This window comes from Liolophura sinensis, chromosome 11 (assembly GCF_032854445.1).
Source record: "Liolophura sinensis isolate JHLJ2023 chromosome 11, CUHK_Ljap_v2, whole genome shotgun sequence".
NCBI classification, from domain to species: Eukaryota; Metazoa; Mollusca; class Polyplacophora; order Chitonida; family Chitonidae; genus Liolophura; species Liolophura sinensis.
The window spans coordinates 6,209,729-6,231,486 of record NC_088305.1 but is presented as its reverse complement, the minus strand read 5'-3'; the positions used below and the strand labels follow the sequence as shown (position 1 = coordinate 6,231,486).

The 21,758-nt window shown below is 39.6% G+C and overlaps 1 protein-coding gene across 1 annotated transcript in view; it reads right to left on the bottom strand.

Annotated features, from left to right (window-relative positions):
• LOC135477796 (uncharacterized) overlaps positions 1 to 21,726 on the bottom strand; it is a 29,400-nt gene extending 7,674 nt beyond the window's left edge. Inside the window, exons 1-17 of the mRNA XM_064758000.1 lie at positions 21,450 to 21,726; positions 19,090 to 19,389; positions 17,102 to 17,187; positions 16,663 to 16,759; positions 15,278 to 15,531; positions 14,673 to 14,788; positions 13,533 to 13,680; positions 11,887 to 12,109; positions 10,913 to 11,134; positions 9,542 to 9,745; positions 8,421 to 9,204; positions 6,393 to 6,504; positions 5,978 to 6,076; positions 4,292 to 4,372; positions 3,932 to 4,002; positions 2,687 to 2,790; positions 2,267 to 2,335 (exon numbers count right to left, since the gene is read on the bottom strand). Of these exons, the coding sequence (XP_064614070.1) occupies positions 2,267 to 2,335; positions 2,687 to 2,790; positions 3,932 to 4,002; positions 4,292 to 4,372; positions 5,978 to 6,076; positions 6,393 to 6,504; positions 8,421 to 9,204; positions 9,542 to 9,745; positions 10,913 to 11,134; positions 11,887 to 12,109; positions 13,533 to 13,680; positions 14,673 to 14,788; positions 15,278 to 15,531; positions 16,663 to 16,759; positions 17,102 to 17,187; positions 19,090 to 19,339 (2,920 nt within the window). The 5' untranslated portion in view covers positions 19,340 to 19,389; positions 21,450 to 21,726. The remainder of the gene's footprint in view (positions 1 to 2,266; positions 2,336 to 2,686; positions 2,791 to 3,931; positions 4,003 to 4,291; positions 4,373 to 5,977; positions 6,077 to 6,392; positions 6,505 to 8,420; positions 9,205 to 9,541; positions 9,746 to 10,912; positions 11,135 to 11,886; positions 12,110 to 13,532; positions 13,681 to 14,672; positions 14,789 to 15,277; positions 15,532 to 16,662; positions 16,760 to 17,101; positions 17,188 to 19,089; positions 19,390 to 21,449) is intronic.
• Between the last annotated feature and the right edge of the window lie 32 nt (positions 21,727 to 21,758).

The following is a 21,758-nucleotide window of genomic DNA, read 5'->3' as shown; positions in this document are numbered from 1 at the left end:
CGTTGTCCCAAGGCTGTTGTCGTTGTGTTGAGCTGTGTTTTTTTACCAAACTTTCAACAAAAATGGAGACTAATTTCCACCTTTCTCTTCAATGCATGAGACACATCGATTTTCTTTTGTCCCTGTCTTTGTAATCTTTATAGAGAGTGAAGGCAACATAATTTTCATTCTCCTGTATCAACGAAACTGTCTCATTGTGAGATCAGTCTCTCTCTTTCCCATTTGGTGCTGCCCATTTGCCCAGATCACGCGCCTTAAGACAGTCATGTTATTTCCACATTCACGCTGATTGGCTACTTTCACTCAACTTGATTCAACTTGTTGACAAAAAAATACACATGCACATTTCCCATTCCAGCATGTTTGATAATGTTTAGTATTGTTGACTACTCAACACAGCTCAACTTGCTGACTCAACATTTATGTTGACTCTTGTTGAGTCACCAAAAGATGAGGTATGTTGGACAGTTTGGACAGGGCTTTTTGATTGGTGTGTTACCTCATACATATTATGGGATATTATGGTGGAAGGATACCGGGCAGAAGTCCTGGGTTAAACTCCCAGGTAAAATTGCCTCATTTTCCCCCTGAGGGGTGGACATAGAACAACTGGCCTTATTCTGATCTGGATTATTGTTTTACAGTTAGTTTTCTATAAAGGTCTACCATTTATAATATTAGAATCATTCCATCAATATACATGTAAACGTCTTCAAAATACTGATCACATATTTTATCACTAGTCTGACAAATCCCTGAAATATGGAAGCATGAGAAAAAAGTGTAGTGAGTGTGAATGCTTGGTCGCACAAAAATTAACTGTATTGTGAGGTACATGTATCTTAAAACCACATTTAATGCAAAGAACCAAAGTTTTAGGATCTTAATATATGTCCTCTATGACAGAGGGAATATCAGACAATACCATCAAAACTGGTGGCGATGAACAAAATACACAAGGTTGTCCTACATGTCTTTCGACTTTTTCAATGAAGCAGCGCCTTCAACTATTATATTTATTTATTTATTTATTTGATTGGCGTTTCACGCCGTACTCTAGAATATAGTGTGGTGGACTTCAAGTGATCTTAATGGAGCTTCAGGTAAGCCCAGGTGTGGGTAGTGGTCTTGTGGCACTTGCCTTTCAGTCATTATAACACAAGGTGCAGGTTCAAAACTGGTCATTTCTTCCACAAATCTGGTATGCGTACCTCTACGCCACAGGCGGGACAGTGTCCTCCACGTATAAAACTGACCCCCATCGTATACGTGAAAATTTATTGCATTTGATGCAAATGGAGGCTTACGTCGTACTTAAGAATATTTCACTTGTACGACAGCCGGCCAGCATCATGGTGACAGGAAACTGGGCAGAGCCAGGGGGAAACCCACATGAAATATATACAGTGTTCACAAAAAATACTATATACCACAAAAATCGTCCAGGACACAGTTTTAAATGAATTTTAAAGAAATCTGACTTTCTTTCAACAGTTTTAAAATGAAGAGAACAAACCCTAATTCTTCAACCTTTTCACCCGCCTTTGTAACTAATATTTTGAAACATTCTGAGAGAACTATGGAATGTAGAGAAATAATTTGTGCAATTTTATAACACCTGCATCTTTATTGACATAAACAAGTCATTTTTAGTGTCATTAATGACAGATACAAATCAATTTTAGTGTCATTTTCATAATAAATGTAAGCATAAATTTCAATGAAAAAGATGCTTTAGTGGCTGAAAAGGTTGAAGATTTACACTAATTGTTTAACTTTAAGTGAAGGAGTACTCTGGCTATAGCCTTAAAGGACAGACAATACTGTGCTATAAATACAACTTTCAGTATAGGCATATTAATATCTAATGCAGAGAGTGGTTACATGTATTTCGAGATAACAACAGTCATGGATCCAGGCCAAAGTGTGTATTTATATATCTGATAACAGTTTAATGCTGTACTCAAGACTATTTCAATCAACAACACTGAAGTTCATGGATTAGAAAGTTACTATATGCAGATCCTGGAGAAAGCTACCGTTTCTGACCAGGTACAGTATCAGTCAGACCTGGTGACCTGAAAACCGTTTCTGACCAGGTACAGTATCAGTCAGACCTGGTGACCTGAAAACCGTTTCTGACCAGGTACAGTATCAGTCAGACCTGGTGACCTGAAAACCGTTTCTGACCAGGTACAGTATCAGTCACACCTGGTGACCTGAAAACCGTTCCTGACCAGGTACAGTATCAGTCAGACCTGGTGACCTGAAACTGGTGCCACTTTAGCAAGAGCTGGATCAGAGTCTATGATCTCATTCATCAGAGGCGGCTGGGCTGCGGCAACAATAACGCATTAACCAAATCACCCAGTCATACCAAAACACATTAAGAGTAACATCTTCATAATGAGAATACTTACAATACGCTGTATTTGACCTAAATTTACATCTACAACTACATGTACTTCATGTAAGCTACAGAAACTCATTTTGCCTGATTCTGGGGGATCTACTGACCTAAGAACAACAGTGTTCTCAGGTTTTTATTTGTGAAGGAAACCATGGAGTCCCCAGGTAAACACTGAACACATCAAATAACATACATAAATATTAATACATACATATATATATATAAGTAAAATATGCTTTTTAAGGGTTAGCAGGTGTTATGATTTCTTGGCAGAGCTCTTTAGCCTGTGTTCCTTCAGACATTTGGTTGAGCAGAACTTGAAGTCGCTGTACTCAAACGGCACCTTGCCCGTCATGTCAGAGGCACAATGGAAGCACCTTCTGCAGGAAAAAAATGCATGGTCCTTTAATATAAAAATCTGGCTGTTGTGTTTCTCTAGAGCTAGAGGTATTAAATTGTAAGGATGGTGGTGCCTGTTTTGCTCGGGTGACTTTCCTAAATGATTTAATATTACTTTAATGTATTTATTTTATTGATATTTTAGGCCCAGTGACTCTTCACTTCTACTAATATGGCCAGACTATTTTCCTGCAGGAAAACAAGAGCATCTTGGGTGGGCCACTGCCATGCAGCAGACGTCTTACCAGTATATCACGCCCTGGGATGACAAAGTGATATTGTACTTAAGTCAAAATTTTAAGCATTAATTTTGGTATGTTCCTTTCAATTATTTTAGCTGAATTTGAGTTATTTGTTGTACAACAACTTTCACAGAAGTTACATTGTCAAGCAATATTGTCAGAAATAACAATTTGAAAGCGTTCTGAAGTTTTGACTTAAATCTAAGGTCGCCTTGTGATTCCAAGGCCACATTATTATGTCATGCAGGTGGAGGATATGTGAAGGCCAATGTAGAATGGGTCAAGAGAAGAAATGGGTCAAGAGAAGAAATGGGCCAAGAGAAGAGATGGGCCAAGAGAAGAAATGGGTCAAGAGAAGAGATGGGCCAAGAGAAGAAATGGGCCAAGAGAAGAAATGGGTCAAGAGAAGAGATGGGTCAAGAGAAGAAATGGGCCAAGAGAAGAGATGGGCCAAGAGAAGAAATGGGTCAAGAGAAGAGATGGGCCAAGAGAAGAAATGGGTCAAGAGAAGAAATGGGCCAAGAGAAGAAATGGGTCAAGAGAAGAGATGGGCCAAGAGAAGAAATGGGTCAAGAGAAGAGATGGGCCAAGAGAAGAAATGGGTCAAGAGAAGAAATGGGCCAAGAGAAGAAATGGGTCAAGAGAAGAGATGGGTCAAGAGAAGAAATGGGTCAATGGGTCAAGAGAAGAAATGGGCCAAGAGAAGAGATGGGCCAAGAGAAGAAATGGGTCAAGAGAAGAGATGGGCCAAGAGAAGAAATGGGTCAAGAGAAGAAATGGGTCAAGAGAAGAGATAGATCAAAGAAATCATCTCCTTTTTTTTCAAATAAAACAAAGTTATACATGTAAATGTATTTAACATCTTTGCATTGCTACTCACGCAAGGACAGGAATTACTCCCCCTGAGGATAAGGCACTCTTCATTTGGCGTCTCTCAGCTGCTAGCGCTCTCTAAACAAAGCAACACAAGTATTTATAAACAGTAACTGATATTTTAATGGCAGCATGTGTAGCTATTTTACAGCATTTTTTTCCGCCATTATACACATGTATCTAAGTTTTGCTACCGAAATCTCTAAATACGATTACTGACTGATCAATGGTAATGGCTTCAGATTAAATTCAGGTTTTACAAGAAGTGATTAAAAATAGAATGTGGCAACTGGTTAACGAGCAGCGAAGTGCAAGGAAATAAATGGATGTCAACAGGTAACAACAAAACAAGAAGAAGTGTACGCACCTTTTCTCTGTCTGACAGAGACAGGAATCTCTTCTTCTCATTTTCCTCAGCTTTCTGTCTTTCTTCCTCAGCTCTCTGATCCTAAGCAAAGACAAAAATTTGTACACTTTGCAATTTTTTGTTATTTTAAAATCAGAAAACAGACCTCAACTCTACTCAAAGTATATAGGCAGTTATTTTGGCTATCCGAAAATATTACTACGAATTTGAATGAGTTTGTGGTGATAAAATTTTTAGCCACAAATCACCAGTACAGTAATTTTAACATGAACTTAACATAAAAATGGCTTATCTGCTATTTGACCTGTAACAAATGTTGATCGTGACATACTAATTAATTATGTGAACATGTTTTTTCAACCGCTACCAGTCAGTGCCACTACTAGTACTACAACCACCAGTACTACAGCTAGTGCCAGTACTAGCATCAATACTACATCAATACAAGCAGCACCACCAGTACCACAACAACAAGTACCACAATATCCACCAGTACCACAACAGCCACCAGTACCACAACAACCACCAGTACCACAACTACTTGCATCAGTACTACAACCACCAGTACCAGTATCACCACTAACACAAGCATTGCCAATGAAACCAACTATACCACCAGTATAACAACCACCACCAGTACCACAACCACCACAAACACCACTACCTATATATCAATACTACAACCACCAGTACCACAACTACTAGCATCAGACCGGCCCGGATAGCACAGTTGGAAGAGCGTCCGCTTCGGGAGCGGTAGATCCAGAATCAATCCTGGGTCGAGTCACCCCCAAGACTTTAAAAGAGGAAGTTGTAACTTCCTCGCTTGGCGTTCAGCATCAAGGGGATGGTGCAACGACTGGTTGACCCCTATCAGTATAATGGCTCGAGCGCGGCGGCTTACTTGCCTTCGGTAAGTCGTCTCAGTGAAGCAGCACTAGATAAAAGAGCAGTGAAAATCCGTCCTGCTACAAGGAGGCACATTACACGTACATGCACCCTAAGGATTCCTTCATTGTCATATGACTGAAAAATTGTTGAGTCCGACGTTAAACCCCAAGCACTCACTCACTCACTTACTAGCATCAGTACTACAACCACCAGTACCATTATCACCACTAACACAAGCAGTGCCAATGAAACCAACTATACCACCAGTATAACAACCACCACCAGTACCACAACCACCACAAACACCACTACCTATATATTAATACTACAATCACCAGTACCACAACTACTAGCATCAGTACTACAACCACCAGTAGCAGTATCACCACTAACACAACCAGTGCCAATGAAACCAACTATACCACCAGTACCACAACATCCACCAGCATCACTGCCAATACCACTACAACTGTCAGCACCACTTGGATCCCACTACCAGTATCACTATAACCACTTCATCCCCCACTTCCACTGCCAGAACCACTACAACCGTCAGTAGCACTACATCCACCAGTACCAACTACCAGCACCCACTACAGCCCCCAGTACCTACTACCAGTACCACTACAGCCACCAGTACCCATTACCAGTACCACTACAGCCACCAGTACCCACTACCAGTTCCACTACAGCCACCAGTACCCACTACACTACAGCCACCGGTACCCACTACCAGTACCACTACAGCCACAGTACCCACTACCAGTACCCACCACCAGTACCCACTACCAGTACCTTTAGCCTCTCCTGCTTGGCTTTTCTCTGCACCTTCTTCCTCTCTGCTTCTTTCTTTTTTCTCTCCTTCTCCATATCTTCTGTCAATGGACCAGGGATCTGCAACAATCATCTCATATTTTTAATCCGAAATATTAAACAAAACTTGACTAAATACAAAATAAGAGCTAATGCAACAGTTTTGTACAGATACAGGAGGGCCTCAGTAGTTGTTCTTAAAATGTTCAGGTGTGAAAAGCATATATTAAAAGACGGTGATTAATAATCAATGTTGATATTTGCTAGTGAAACATTTCATACACATCATCAAAGTGGACATCGTGAATCATCCCTGGACACATTACTGGCAGCTGAGGCCATTGTTAAAACACGACATATTCCTCTTAATGGTCATTTATTGAAAATCCCTATTTACCTCTGCTTTTAGGTAATCGTATCTGTCAGGAAATCTAGCCATAAACCGCCTGTATTCATTCCGCACTTCTTTACTCTTGCTGCTTGTGTAAGGTGTCTGTCCAAAATGATCCCTGTATCAGCCAAGATGGAGAAATTCACATGTGGATTACAAACATTGTGGATTGTGGAAACAAATCTTTCAAGTCTATATATTTATTTATTTACTTCATTGGTGTCTTACGCTGTAACCAAGAATATTTCACTTATAAAGTATGCTTAGGAATTAACGTGAAACTTAACAATTCTTCATTCAAATCTTGATGAGAAGTCATTATGTGCGTGAACATAAATTGTGTCTTCTTGTGACAGGGAGAGTCCATGCCACCAAAGTGCTGCCGTCATTGAAGTATCATGTCGAAGACACCGGTTACATTATGCTGCCATTATGTTGTTTCATCGCTCAAGGTTACCCCTAAGGGTTTATTTGGCCTGCAGTTGAGAAACCCCAGTCTCACATACACCAAACAGCTATCTCACTTAGTACATACACGTAGAGAAACCCCATTCACATGTACTCCAAACAGCTATCTCACTTAGTACATACATGTAGAGAAACCTCTGTCACAAGTACACCAAACAGCTATCTCACTTATTACATACATGTAGAGAAACCCCTGTCACATGTACTCCAAACAGCTATCTCACTTAGTACATACATGTAGAGAAACCTTTGTCACAAGTACACCAAACAGCTATCTCACTTATTACATACATGTAGAGAAACCCCTGTCACATGTACTCCAAACAGCTATCTCACTTAGTACATACACGTAGAGAAACCTCTGTCACAAGTACACCAAACAGCTATCTCACTTATTACATACATGTAGAGAAACCCCATTCACATGTACTCCAAACAGCTATCTCGCTAAGTACATACACGTAGAGAAACCCCATTCACATGTACTCCAAACAGCTATCTCACTTATTACATACACGTAGAGAAACCCCATTCACATGTACTCCAAACAGCTATCTCACTTAGTACATACATGTAGAGAAACCTCTGTCACAAGTACACCAAACAGCTATCTCACTTATTACATACATGTAGAGAAACCCCTGTCACATGTACTCCAAACAGCTACCTCACTTAGTACATACACGTAGAGAAACCTCTGTCACAAGTACACCAAACAGCTATCTCACTTATTACATACATGTAGAGAAACCCCATTCACATGTACTCCAAACAGCTATCTCGCTAAGAACATAAATGTGGAGGTGCCACAAGAATGAAAAGACCTCTCCTGTTCCTTTTACACGTACTGAGCAAATATAGTACCAGTCTTAAAGGTGGCCTTAATTTCAACCACTGCTTCCAAAGACAAATTTTTAGAGTACCATAAATTGACACTTGTAAACGACTGTAAATACTGTAATTCAGCCCGCTGACAGTAGAGAGTTCCTACAAATACTGTACACATTTGTACATGTATTTCTGATATTAATTGGATGCAATAGCTTGCTAAATGTCCTTGATACAAACACTTTTCATGAAAAATGTACAACATATGGCCTAAAACTTCGTCAAAAACAAAAGTGCATTTTTACAAACAAATAAAGGTCATAAAATATTTCTTTCAAGTGTGAAATTTTTGGAATAGAATATCATCCTAGATTTTAAACAAACCTTAGACCTGATATCAATTTTCTAATCGAAAGAGACAGACTGCCACCTGGAGTAAAGCCTTAAAACCTGTCTGAAATTTCAGATGAACTTTAGAAGTGTTACGATAAGACCTTTCTCAAGCAAACTGTGCCTCTTGATCAGGTCAAAGAACGAAATATTTGGCCATTTACCATATTTATGTTATTTTCTCCAATTTACATGTAAACGAAAATTATTTAGTTTGGATACCTTTATAAATATATATATATATATATATATATACATATATTATTTAAAAAAACCATACATGTACATTCAGTCAACCCAGTTTTCAACCTTTGGTACGCATGGTAAGCTGATGAGTAAGACACTTACTTGACAGATGGATCTGCTCCAGCCGCCAGCAGAAGTCCCAGAATGCTTTTATGTCCCTCCTTTGATGCGACATGTAATAAGGTCATACAGCTGTCTCCGATAGGTTCATTTAACAGCTGGTGGGTAACTACTGGTGACAGTATCTCTGTGGAGTATGTCTTCATGGCAACCTTCCCAGCCGATTGTTGAGATACAGATAAATGAAAACCACTATGAGATCTGATTAGTTTATTGCTCTCCTTATTGTTATCACTAGTGATGCCAACACTTTTATTTTCCTTTAAATCAAAACCACTTGCTTTAGTTTCTTCATTACAAAAGTCCTCGGGATGGTTCTTTTTGTTCAACACACCTTCAAAAGCATTATCTTGGCCCTCATTGGTTGATTTGTGACCATGGATATGATTGGCTTTTGTATTAGACATATCGTCTTCCTGATTGGTTGAATTATTGCAGATGTGACTTGAGAATGACTCGGCATTATTGTCACTAGTATCAAGCTTTTCTTTGCTCTGATTGGTTGATTTGCGACAATGGTTGTGATTGGCTTTTGTCTTGGGGAGATCTTTTTCCTGAGAGGCTGAATTACTGGTGATGTGACTCAGATCCAATGACCCAGCATTGCTAGAACTAGCCTCAAGCTTCCCTTGTTCAGCTGTTGTTGGTGGTGGTGACTGATCAGTTGCTGGAGGGTTGAAAATGGCCAGTAAATTTTTCAGACTGTCCACATCTCCTACTTTACAGGCTGTGTACAGAGAGTTCTTCAGATGGTACTTTTCCTCTTCTGTTCAACAGAAATTCAAAATGTCAGCATTCCTTGTATACACTGCTTTTCACACATAACCAGACAAGGTACAGCAATATGGTTTATTTATTTGATTGGTGTTTTACGCCGTACTCAAGAATATTTCACTTATACGACGGTGGCCAGCATTATGGTGGGAGAAAACTGGGCAGAGCCTGGAGGAAACCCACGACCATCTGGAGGTTGCTGACAGACCTTCCCACGTACGGCCAGAGAGGAAGCCATGCAACAACATAAGAATTCTGCTGCAAACTATTGTTAAACTGAAACAAAAGAATTTGGAAATCACAGTTGTTGTTTTTTTTTTTTAACTCACCAAAAACATTACTCTCCGGTTCTACTTGATGTTTGGACAGTATATCACCCTTCTTCTTCTGCTTTTTTCTCCGAGGCTTTCTGGTAGCTTCAAACAGTTTTAGGTTAAGTGTTGAAATCTCCTGATGCAAACACACCAGGTCAACATCACTGGCAGATGACCCAACAGAAGACGTTGACTGTCTTCGGTCTCGCAAAAGGCTGTCTGTAACATAACATTTCCTATTCAGCATGTTTAGGTAAGATCAATTTTGCAGATAAAATACCTCAAAATGATGTGAGCAACAGATCTCAAAGTTGAAATAAATACGAAGTGTTAAATTAATGTATTATAATTTATTCCAATATGTTGTATAAATCTTCCAGTGACATGATATCATGACATTAGGGTTATATTAAAATAGTTTTGAAAAATACAGAGGTTGATGACTTTTGCTGGCTGAGTTTTCAGGCTATGTTTTAAAGCGGACTTAACATGATTCATCCAAACTAAAAGTGTATATTTTCTGTATAACACACTTACACCAACATATACATACAACATTTTCTGTATAACACACTTACACCAACATATACATACATGTATTGTGTAAAATTTCAGGTCGGGAGACATAAAATTTTTTGTTTCCCACTGTAGTCTAAAAATGTAAGGTATTTTGGCAGGACATCATTCACTCTACAGCTCCAGTTCTCCTAAATTTACACTGGGTGCCATTTTCTGATCGCATCAGATATTGTATGATTTGTCTTATGTTTAAATCACTGCATGATGAGTCACCACTATATCTAAAAGAACTGCTTTTTAAAAACACAGCAGTACACAATAAGTTTCTTAGATCAACTTTCAACAACCTTCATATTGATAAGCATAACTCTAACTATTATAAAAACAGGTTTACAGCAGTGAGCTGTCCTGCTTGGGACAATTCAGAATGTCTAATCAAAACAGCACCATCACTTTCTGCTTTTAAGTCACGTTATTTGAAAAAGTACTTCAACCACTAAATTTATATGAACTGATATATGTAGTGATGTATTACTGACTGTTTTCAGGTGCTTAAAAAATGGAATTATATATATATATATACTATTTGTATGTGTTTAATGTTCATGTATTGTTATAGAGGGCCTCTGGGAAGAGCAAATTGTTAAATTTGACAGGGTTACTCTCTTTAAATAAAGGTTTCATTCAATCATGTATAAACCACTTGAATGTTGGAGAAGACACGTAGCATAGGCAAGATTTACAGCAACCTGCATTAACTACAAGAACTCCTGATTGCGATTAAACAATGGATAAGTGTGGTTCCATGACTTTTTCACTTTAATATTGATTATAACACCTTGTTATTCAGAATTCATCTGGTCTTACCTAGTACAGGTAAATTTGGGTGAGTGACATCAGTGACAGCAGACTGATCCTCTTGTGAATTGGTCCTGGCTAAGGGAGATAGCCTCGCTTTGTTTTTTGGCGATTTTTTCTTGGGACTAGGAAACTCAGAATTGTCAGTGATTGGTTCCAGATGACCACTTTCCAAGCTAAATGTCCGGCGTGGTGACAAGGGAACGAACTCTCGAATATCCTCTTCCTTGCCTAGCAACAGAAATCATAACCCCAACTTTATGAAGTGAGTAACCAATCAATAAAACCTAGCTCCACTCTAAAACCCACATCCTTCATCCAAAGTGTTACAAATCTTATCTCTCCCCATGTAGCTCTTTGATGAGATTTATTTTGCACTGTTCCACATTCTCTTAACAGTGTCATTTGCTTCATAATGATGTTGAGGCTCTTTGTTATCCAGAGAAACAGATTCACAGCTAGCTGGTGTATACAATAAAAACAAATAAAGTCAACTGACATCAGCTTCAACTTTCCTTTGCTATGTTTATTTGAGCCGTGTATGTACGTGCGCTGAATTACGTCCAGGGCAAAAACAAAAGGGCACATTGCGTAAACTGTCAAACTGACAGAACACAGTGAACAACACAGACAAAATTTGAAATATAACTCCACAGAGGAATGGTATAATTTGATTATTTAGTTTTTAATGCTCTGCTCAAAAATTGTTCACCTTTATGATGGTAGTCAGGTTTATGGGTGGAGGAAACTAGCGACCACTGATACAACGAAGCAACAGTTTATATCCAAAAATATGTGATAGAATTATCAAATGTTGTTGCCAAATTGTCAGCATAAATGTTGATTCCACCTCAAAACATGTTCAAATTTCCACTCCAAACCGTCACAGAAAAACATTTAAATTCAACTTATTTAACCAGTCAACCAGTCAAATTCTAAATTAAAGTGTGAAATAATCTGGTATCCAAACAAGTCCTGCTTACCGTAGCACTCAATTGACGCCAGCATTTCGTGAACCCTGCGAACCTCTTTGTACGTCGCTCTCCTCGTTGGGAACGGAATGATTCTTATCCGGGGATCATGTTTACGAAAGGGAGGGTTTTTGCCCCCAAAGAAAATCTGTCGGTTAAAACTCGGAGCTCTGAGAAAAATGAGGTCACATTTTTTAATGAGGTCATCCCATGAGGCTATCAGGTCTTGAATGTCCTGAATTCAGAAAAAAAAACAAAGAAATATTTATAATAAAACAAAACTAGAAACTGGAGTCAGGATTATGTGTGGGATATCTTGGAAAACACCACAATTTATACAGATCAGCATGATATAAAAGCGTAGCCAACAGCACAGGGTATAAAACCACTGACAACTGTTTGGGTCAGGTCAGGTCAGGTCATTTGTACATGTGCACAGGAAGCTAGCATGAGCTGGACTTGAATTCAAAGCGTCCACTAACATTAGTTGGAGGCTTTTGGTCGTGGTGCTGCACCAGCACATTATTTAAACCACTCTCGCACACTAACCACTCTAGAACGCTAAACTCAGAGGCCTTCCCCTGCCCACCAAGTATAACTGCATAGGGGAGGGGAAGGAAGGGGAGTGAGCGGTGGTTGGTCCTCTTGATCTGATGTAAAGCCACAAGCCTCTTGATCTGATGTAAAGCCACAAGCCTCTTGATCTGATGTAAAGCCACATGCCTCTTGATCTGATGCAAAGCCACAAGCCTCTTGATCTGATGCAAAGCCACAAGCCTCTTGATCTGATGTAAAGCCACAAATCCCTTGATCTGATGTAAAGCCACAAGCCTCTTGATCTGATGTAAAGCCACATGCCTCTTGATCTGATGCAAAGCCACATGCCTCTTGATCTGATGTAAAGCCACAAGCCTCTTGATCTGATGTAAAGCCACAAGCCTCTTGATCTGATGTAAAGCCACATGCCTCTTGATCTGATGTAAAGCCACAAGCCTATTGATCTGATGCAAAGCCACAAGCCTCTTGATCTGATGTAAAGCCACAAGACTCTTGATCTGATGTAAAGCCACAAGCCTCTTGATCTGATGTAAAGCCACAAGCCTATTGATCTGATGTAAAGCCACATGCCTCTTGATCTGATGTAAAGCCACAAGCCTCTTGATCTGATGCAAAGCCACAAGCCTCTTGATCTGATGTAAAGCCACAAGTCCCTTGATCTGATGTAAAGCCACAAGCCCCTTGATATGATGTAAAGCCACATGCCTCTTGATCTGATGCAAAGCCACATGCCTCTTGATCTGATGCAAAGCCACATGCCTCTTGATCTGATGCAAAGCCACAAGCCCCTTGATATGATGTAAAGCCACATGCCTCTTGATCTGATGTAAAGCCACATGCCTCTTGATCTGATGTAAAGCCACAAGCCTCTTGATCTGATGCAAAGCCACATGCCTCTTGATCTGATGGAAAGCCACATAAACCTCTTAATGTAGTGTCAAACCTTTCTACAAAGCCCCAAGCCTCCTGACGCAAAGCTGACGAAGACTGCTGTTTCCGGGTCAGTAGTGATATTTCTCATATCACATAATTTCTACTTTTGACTGGTGTTTTCCTTTTTATTCAGTGACCAAATGAAAAGACTATTATCCACACAGTACCTGCATGAGCGCAGCTTCGTTGTACCGCCTCAGACTCGCACCTCCGGATTTCGGCGCATTTCCCTGGGAGTCGCGACTGCCCTGAGCCGATCCCCGCTTTGCTCGCACAACGTAACGGTGAAAAGTTTTGTGTTGTACCACAGTGTCTCTGAAAAATAGTGTGACAATGGCAAGAGCATACATTATAACATGTTTAGGCCACACATGGGAAGGTCAGATAGCAACCTGCCGATGATCGTGGGTTTCCCCTGTCTGGTTTCCTCCCACTATAATGCTCTCAGTTGTCGCATAAGTGAAATATTCTAGGGCACGGCGTAAAACACCCATCAGATATATAAATAAATAAAATACTAAAATGATAACAAGAATTTTATCCATCAAAGATAGACAGTATTCTGTCTGAGAATCCATTATTGTTATGTATATATTTACCCTCTATCATGTCTCCATATTGAAGAATTAAAGAATTTTTTATCACCATGGATTACCGCACATAATAGTGAATAGTGAATAGTGAACACATACTTTTACTTCAAATACTGAGTTGTCTTCACTCTTTCTTAACTCTGCTACATTAACTAAAAATGTAATGTAGAACAATTGATTTCTTCTAAAATTTTCAGACACCTGGTCTTCTCATTTTAGTCAATATATATGTAATTCTAGCAAGAATATTTAGTTTCTTTTTTCTCACATGGTTAGACCATCTAATGAACAATATATGTAATAATAGCTTTACATTTTCCAAATGGCTGGTAAAGAAATGTAATATTCTACTTTCAACGCTACTAATATCTGTCCCAAATTTTAGAATAAACAAGGTAACAAAATGTTATTAGTACATAGAAAACTTGAGTTCAGGTCCAGCTCATGCTGGCTTCCTCTCTGGCGTTAGTTGGTAATGTCTGCCAGCAAATCTGCAGATGGTCATGGGTTTCCCCAGGGCTGGTTTCCTCCTACCACAATGCTAGCCACCGTCGTATAAATGAAATATTCTTGGGTACGGCGTGAAACACCAAACAAGTAAATAAATCAATCAAATTCTTCTCACCAATCAATACATACAAAACAACATAAACATTAATAACACAGCAATGAAAGCAAATGCTTCATATTCACTAAATTTCTTCTTCAATCTACCTGTCAAAAATAGCAGCAGCAAAATGGCCGCCTCCTGCCATCATGACGACCCAGGTCATGTGATCGGGGAGACTGGAGGCGATGGTTGTGATGTCAGCACAAGTCTCTGGAGGGTTCTAGGTGTACATGTCAACAACAACAACAAAAAAGGAAATACACATGTAGGAAATACAGGAATTACACAATTATATACCATAATTGCCAATATGCAGGTATCCAGTGAATTATTCATTTTGATTGGTGTTTAATTCACACAAATAGTTCCACAGATCATGTTTGCATAAAACAGAATGAAAGTAATTACATGTATACATCACGCACAAGATCAGGCTTCACAAATGTCTATTATGTGTAAAATTCCAGAAATTTGTATTTAACTTCCACATTTCCAGGCTAAAAAACTCACTTCCATCGTTATGATTTTAGCCCTCGTCTCAACTTTTGGGTTACGCTGAACTCTTCAGAAGTGAGAGTGAGTCTTATAAGTGGCAAAGGGGGAGTTCTCTGTTTGATCCTAAATTCTTCATATAGCATGTAATACAAAACACACTCTGTCATCAGTGGAGGTGAGGTTTTTAACGCGAAACAAATCCAATGATTCTCACCTTTTTGTGATAGAGGACACACCTATACAGGGAAATGAGCTGCCCCGACGAATTCCTCAGGAAGACTTTAGGGTATTTCCTGGCCGAGGGATTTTCCTGGTACAAGCCACTCTCTGACTCGCTATCACTGCCATTGCAAAGAGACTGTCTCATCCGGGCGGGAACGCCTAGAGGTTTGCTACGAGGAGGACAATCGCTCTCTGTGTCAGAGCCATCAGAATCTGTATCAGACCCGGAGAGACTGGAGATATTTCCTGGAACAGGACACCGAGAATGAATGACTGACTCGTGATTTGTTCAATTGTTTAGCATGTATGTATACGTATGCTTGGGGTTTAATGCCATACTAAACAATTTCCCATTTATTTGATGAAGATGAGTCATTATGTGTGTGTGTGTACATATATTGTGTCTTCTTGTGGCAGGGCGAGTACATGTTGACAGAGTGCTGCTGCCACTGAAAAATCAAGCCAAAGACACCAGACATGACACCCCTCTAGTCACATTATACTGTCAGCGGGCCAAACAGTCCTGTTTTCTTGCTCTAACCTCTCATTGCTGAGCGCCTAACGAGGCAGCATCAAGTACCATTGATAAAATTTTTGGTATGAAACGAACCTGGTTTGATCATGGGTCTGCCAACTTGGTTTGTTTGGGATTTAACCCTGTGATCCAAGAATTTTTCACTTATACTGTATAATGGTAGTCAGGTTTATGGGTGGACTAAACCACAGAACCCATAATAAACCACCAACCTTCGGCAAGTATCTAACAAACTTTCCAACTTTAAGCTTCATGCAAAACAATGAGAGCTAATGACTTGTTACAAAACAGATAACAATAAAATATCATAAATTCATTACCTATTACAATAAAGTAATAAAAATAAGTTCAATACAAACTGTTATAAAGTATATTTAATATGTATTTTAGGTTTTCTCATCTTTCCTTTGCAAACATACTCTTTTGATTTTAACATCAAATTCCACCTCATATATACTTTTCAAATATAATTATCAACATGTACAAAATCAAATAAAATTAAATTTCAAAAGTTTACATTTTATCAAAGGAAACACAAAGCAGATATATTTATTTAATTGATTAGTGTTTTACACCACACTCAAGAATATTTCACTTACATGATGGCGGCCAGCCTTATGGTGGGAGGAAACTGGGCAGAGTCTGGGAGAAACCCCTGACCCTAACCACAGGTTGCTGGTAGACCTTCACACGTACGACCTGAGTGGAAGCAAGCATGAGCAGGACTTCACTCACAGAGACTACATTGCTGAGAGGCTCCTGAGTCATTGTGCTGCATTAGAGTTTTATTCACTAGGCCACAGAGCCCCCAAAACACAAACTAAGGGAAGCATACAATGTACCTGAGATTGTTTCAAATGCATCTTCTGAGACAGAGTTAAGGCCCTTGATGCGCTGTTTGAGGTTGAACCGATGCCAGTCCGAACGGTAATGATGTTTCTGTACGGGAGTAGAGGGAAATGTTTATGGGGAAATGTTTAAAGGAAAAGACAACTATTTGGAATCCCCATTAGCTTTTAATAATCAAAATAACATTTCATTTGCTGGTTTGGGTAAAACTGATTGCATTTCAATTTAATGCTGTATCCCTCACATTTATGAGATTTTACATGCCCTTTGAACTTGATGTTTCTCAGACAGACAAGTTGAACACTTCAACTGTGAAGAGCTTACAAATATGTGCATATTTCACACCAACCTCAAATCAGAAATGTCAAAATGTTGGCTAAAAACTACTGACATCATCACAAATTTTACTGACAGATAACACAGGTACAGTACCTGTTCATTTCTGTGAGGAAATTCCGTCTGGCAAAAGTTACAGGACATCTTTTCAGACACCAGGAATTCTTTTTTTATCTCTGAAACTGGTACATACAGAATACAACAAACCTGTGACAAGACTTATGACTGTTTGGTTGATTTAGTGATAGGTGTTTAATTTGTCTAATTTCTTCTCCACTCACAGTACAATGTACCATCATACACAGTGACACCACAGGCTTACACCATCATACACAGTGACACCACAAGCTTACACCATCATACACAGTGACAACACAAGCTTACACCATCATACACAGTGACACCACAAGTGTACACCATCATACACAGTGACAACACAAGTTTACACCATCATACACAGTGACACCACAGGCTTACACCATCATACAGAGAAACCACAAGCTTACACCATCATACACAGTGACACCACAGGCTTACACCATTATACACATTGACACTACAAGCTTACACCATCATACACAGTGACACCACAGGCTTACACCATTATACACAGTGACACCACAGGCTTACACCATCATACACAGTGACACCACAGGCTTACACCATTATACACATTGACACCACAAGCTTACACAATCATACAGTGACACCACAAGCTTACACCCTCATACACATTGACACCACAAGCTTACACCATCATACACAGCGACACCACAGGCTTACATCATCATACACAGTGACACCACAGGCTTACACCATCATACACAGTGACACCACAGGCTTACATCATCATACACAGTGACACCACAAGCTTACACCATCATACACAGTGACACCACAGGCTTACACCATCATACACAGTGACACCACAGGTTCACACCATCATACAGTGACACCACAGGCTTAAACCACATACAGTGACACCACAAGCTTACATCCTACACAGTGACACCACAGGCTTACATCATCATACACAGTGACACCACAGGTTCACACCATCATACAGTGACACCACAGGCTTAAACCACACACACAGTGACACCACAAGCTTACATCCTACACAGTGACACCACAGGCTTACGCCATCCTACACAGTGACACCACAGGCTTACACCATCACAGGCAAGTCCTTGCGTAGTGTAAACATATATGACTGACAGAACAGTTTACACCACTTTTAGCTATTTCTTATAATACTGGCCTAAGAATATCTTTCACAGTTGTCTCAAGAAGCAATTTGATCTTTGTCCATATTTTCTCCAAATGCGGCAGAATTGGATTACTACTTTGAAGTGGGTTCATTTCTCCCCTCCTTCCCCACACACAAACACCACCACCACCATCCACCTCACTACGACATGTAAGGTAGGCGGAGTTAGGAAGTGTGTATGAAAATTACAGTTAATGAAACTTTGACAGGGAAAAAATAAAAATGTAAAAAAGCTGTGCACAAATATCAGTCTCAAAATGCTACTTCAGTCCCGAGAGAAACCAGGAGAAAACATTAAAATGACATAAAGGATACCCTATGCAACAGAGCGAACGCTACATTTCAAAAAGTGTTAAGGTGAACAACTCAATTTAACCCCTATAAAATGAAAAGTCCTCAAAAACAAAATCTTCGTCAGTTTCCATAAATTTTTTCAATTCTAACGTGATAGTACTCCTTATGTGACGACAAACTGACGTCAATTAAGGCAGTTATGCTGGAATGATATCACGTGCATTTGAAAGTACATCGTCATTGGTGCGATGCATGACGTCACGCCAGGCAAAATTGGAATCTACAGAAAACTTTTGTTTCCAAATCATACTCCAAAACTACCAACAGTGGTTTTAATAAATGCCATTTTTCAAAAATTTGGTAAGACAATGTAGGCCATCTCGATTCATATCATTTAACCTTGCTTTAAGACAGACAGGCCTTCAAAATGAAATAGCTCTTTAAAGTGCATACATTAATGTTAATATACGCATAGCATAGAGTACATGTACATATCTAATCAAAGGACCTGAAATCTCACCGTTTCCTGATACTGTTATCTGAACCATTTCTTTTGGTGCGATAGTCAAACCCTCTCCCTCGTAACTAGGGTTACAGCAGGCTATTGTCAGTCCATCCAGTATTTCCTTAGCCTCTTTGGTGCTGTACAGGAGACATGAGGAATATTTGGGGGCAGACTTTCGGGGTAGCCTGCGGCCTGTTGATATGGTGTTAGACACTCTGGATGGAGATTCTTGCGCAGGAAGACCATCTGTTGAAGCCCCTTCCATTTTTTAATGCGGATTGACTTAGTTATGGAGGAGCGGTGTAGTAAATAAATCTGCAAGAGGAAATGTCCCATATAAATTATTTATTTTATCTATATGCCATACTCAGGAATTTTTCACTTGTACATGCAGAATAAGATTTTGGAGTGCCCAGTGTATGCCACCAATACTGTCTCTAGACTATTGGACTTCATTCAACTGCAAAGTTAGACACAAGTGTTCATTTACAGTGATAACATATAATAACATTTTATGAGTAACTGACAGACTTTCTCACATGTGACGTACAGATCAATGTAATCACTGTGACTGCACACCGTATTCATGGGGTGGAAAATAAGCTAACACACAAGCATCTTAGGTTGCTCATTGTCACCACAGTCACACAATGAGTGAGAGTAGTAGAACCTACAAATTTACTGTCAAAGACCGGGCTTGAAACCGCACCTCATATGTAACAGCAATTGAAAAACAAGTGCCTCTAACCACTATTCAAAGTCCTACCGAAATGTTCCATAATAAGGAAACAAAGACTTATTTTTACGTTTTTATTAACAACCTAGCTACAGTCCAAGACTGCACTAATGTTAAGTTTGGCAAACTTTTGTTCGGCCAGGAATGGCCCCAAACCAATGTCTTAGGGCGCTTCATTAAAAACCTGACCCAGTTACCTGCCGTTATCAAATATGTTCAGGTTGTCAGTACAGCCGTTCGCTTTAAGCATCACCAAGGTATCTCGGACCCATGCAACCTAGGAAATATCAAATTGACGTTGCGCTTACAATAAATCTACAGAAGAAAAGATAAAGAACATAACTGTTTGTAAATTTAAGGCCGTGGAGAGGCATTTAATAGATAATTTTTGTTTCTAACACCATGATACACTGTCACGGCAACTGCATTAGATTTTAAATGAAGCATGCTCTGATGTTGGTGTGGGGAACAAAATTTTGCCAAAACTAATGTCAGAGCAATCTCGGACTAATCTAGCTATACATAGTATACATGTAATTGGCGTTTATTATTCTGTATTGTAATACGATTTTTCATTTCTTATTGAGGGGTAGGGGAAGCGGGGGGAGGGGGGGTGGGGGGCAACACCCATCAACAGAATATCTGGATCACACTAGCATGTATGTATTCCAAAAATTCAGAATACATGAACACCCCATTAAGGCTGCTGCACAGTTCTTGACACTTCAACTGCTTCTAATAATATGTAAATGGGATTCAGTACAGTTGTAACAAAGCTACACGAGCCTTAAATGAATGGAGTCCGAACTGGAAATGTCAAACAACTACAAAGGCACCAAACAGCATGGACGTTCACCAACTATTGTCATAGCAGCTAACATGTACCTTAAGAAGGTGACAGAGACAACCACTGAACACACCATACCTGACACAGGTAAACCACTCAGCAATGGACATTGCCAGGACAACAACAAATTCACGTGGCTGTCTGAATTATATCTAGTAAGCATAAGAGCAGATTCACTGACACTTCCGGAGCTAACTACACCTCCAATCGGTTGATTGGAAGTCACTATTTACACTCCATGACCCAAAATAATTTTGTCACAGTTCTTTTTGCTTGCATTTTGAATTCAACAATGGCATGGAGATACACGGAATTTACAACAGCAGCAACAAGTAATACTTATAAGTTTGTCCTGTGTCAACATGGAAGGTTTGAAAATTACACTTAACATTTTTACATGTTGCTCCAATGGCCACAATTTATGCCTACCTGGACAAGCAGCCACATAGAAGCTTCAATCAACCATTTACAGTGTCAATGATGAATTCAACAGGTAAATAAAAGTTGAAATTAAACTGCACAAATTATTTATTTATTTATTTGATTGGTGTTTTACGCCGTCCTCAAGAATATTTCACTCATATGACGGCGGCCAGCCTTATGGTGGGCGGAAACCAGGCACAGCCCGAGGAAACCAACGACCATCCGCAGGTTGCTGAGGGACCTTCCCACGGAGAGGAAGCCAGCTGCACAAATTAGATCTCCAACATAAAACAATCATTACCAAGTTATTCACAATTCCAAAACACATAAGTCGTGTCACAGCAACAGATTCACAGATATCAAACTCACATGTTCAGTCAACAGATAATACAAGCTTGTCACGTGCGGTCAAAACTTTCACTGAGCGATTCTTCACCTCACTCAGCTGGACGTTGTTGTTGTTTCACAGCTGTACATGACACTGACAGACGGTGGGTGTATACATAAATAACAAACCACCTCCACACAAGGACTTAATTAAGCCTGTGTTATTTTCAGCTGACGGACCTTTCAAGTGATTGTGCAAGGCCCGGTGTAAAAAAGCAAACAGCTGGTAAAGGTAAACACAACCCAAACCCTTACACCATCCTGTGACAGGACGTCGCCATTGCAGGTGGC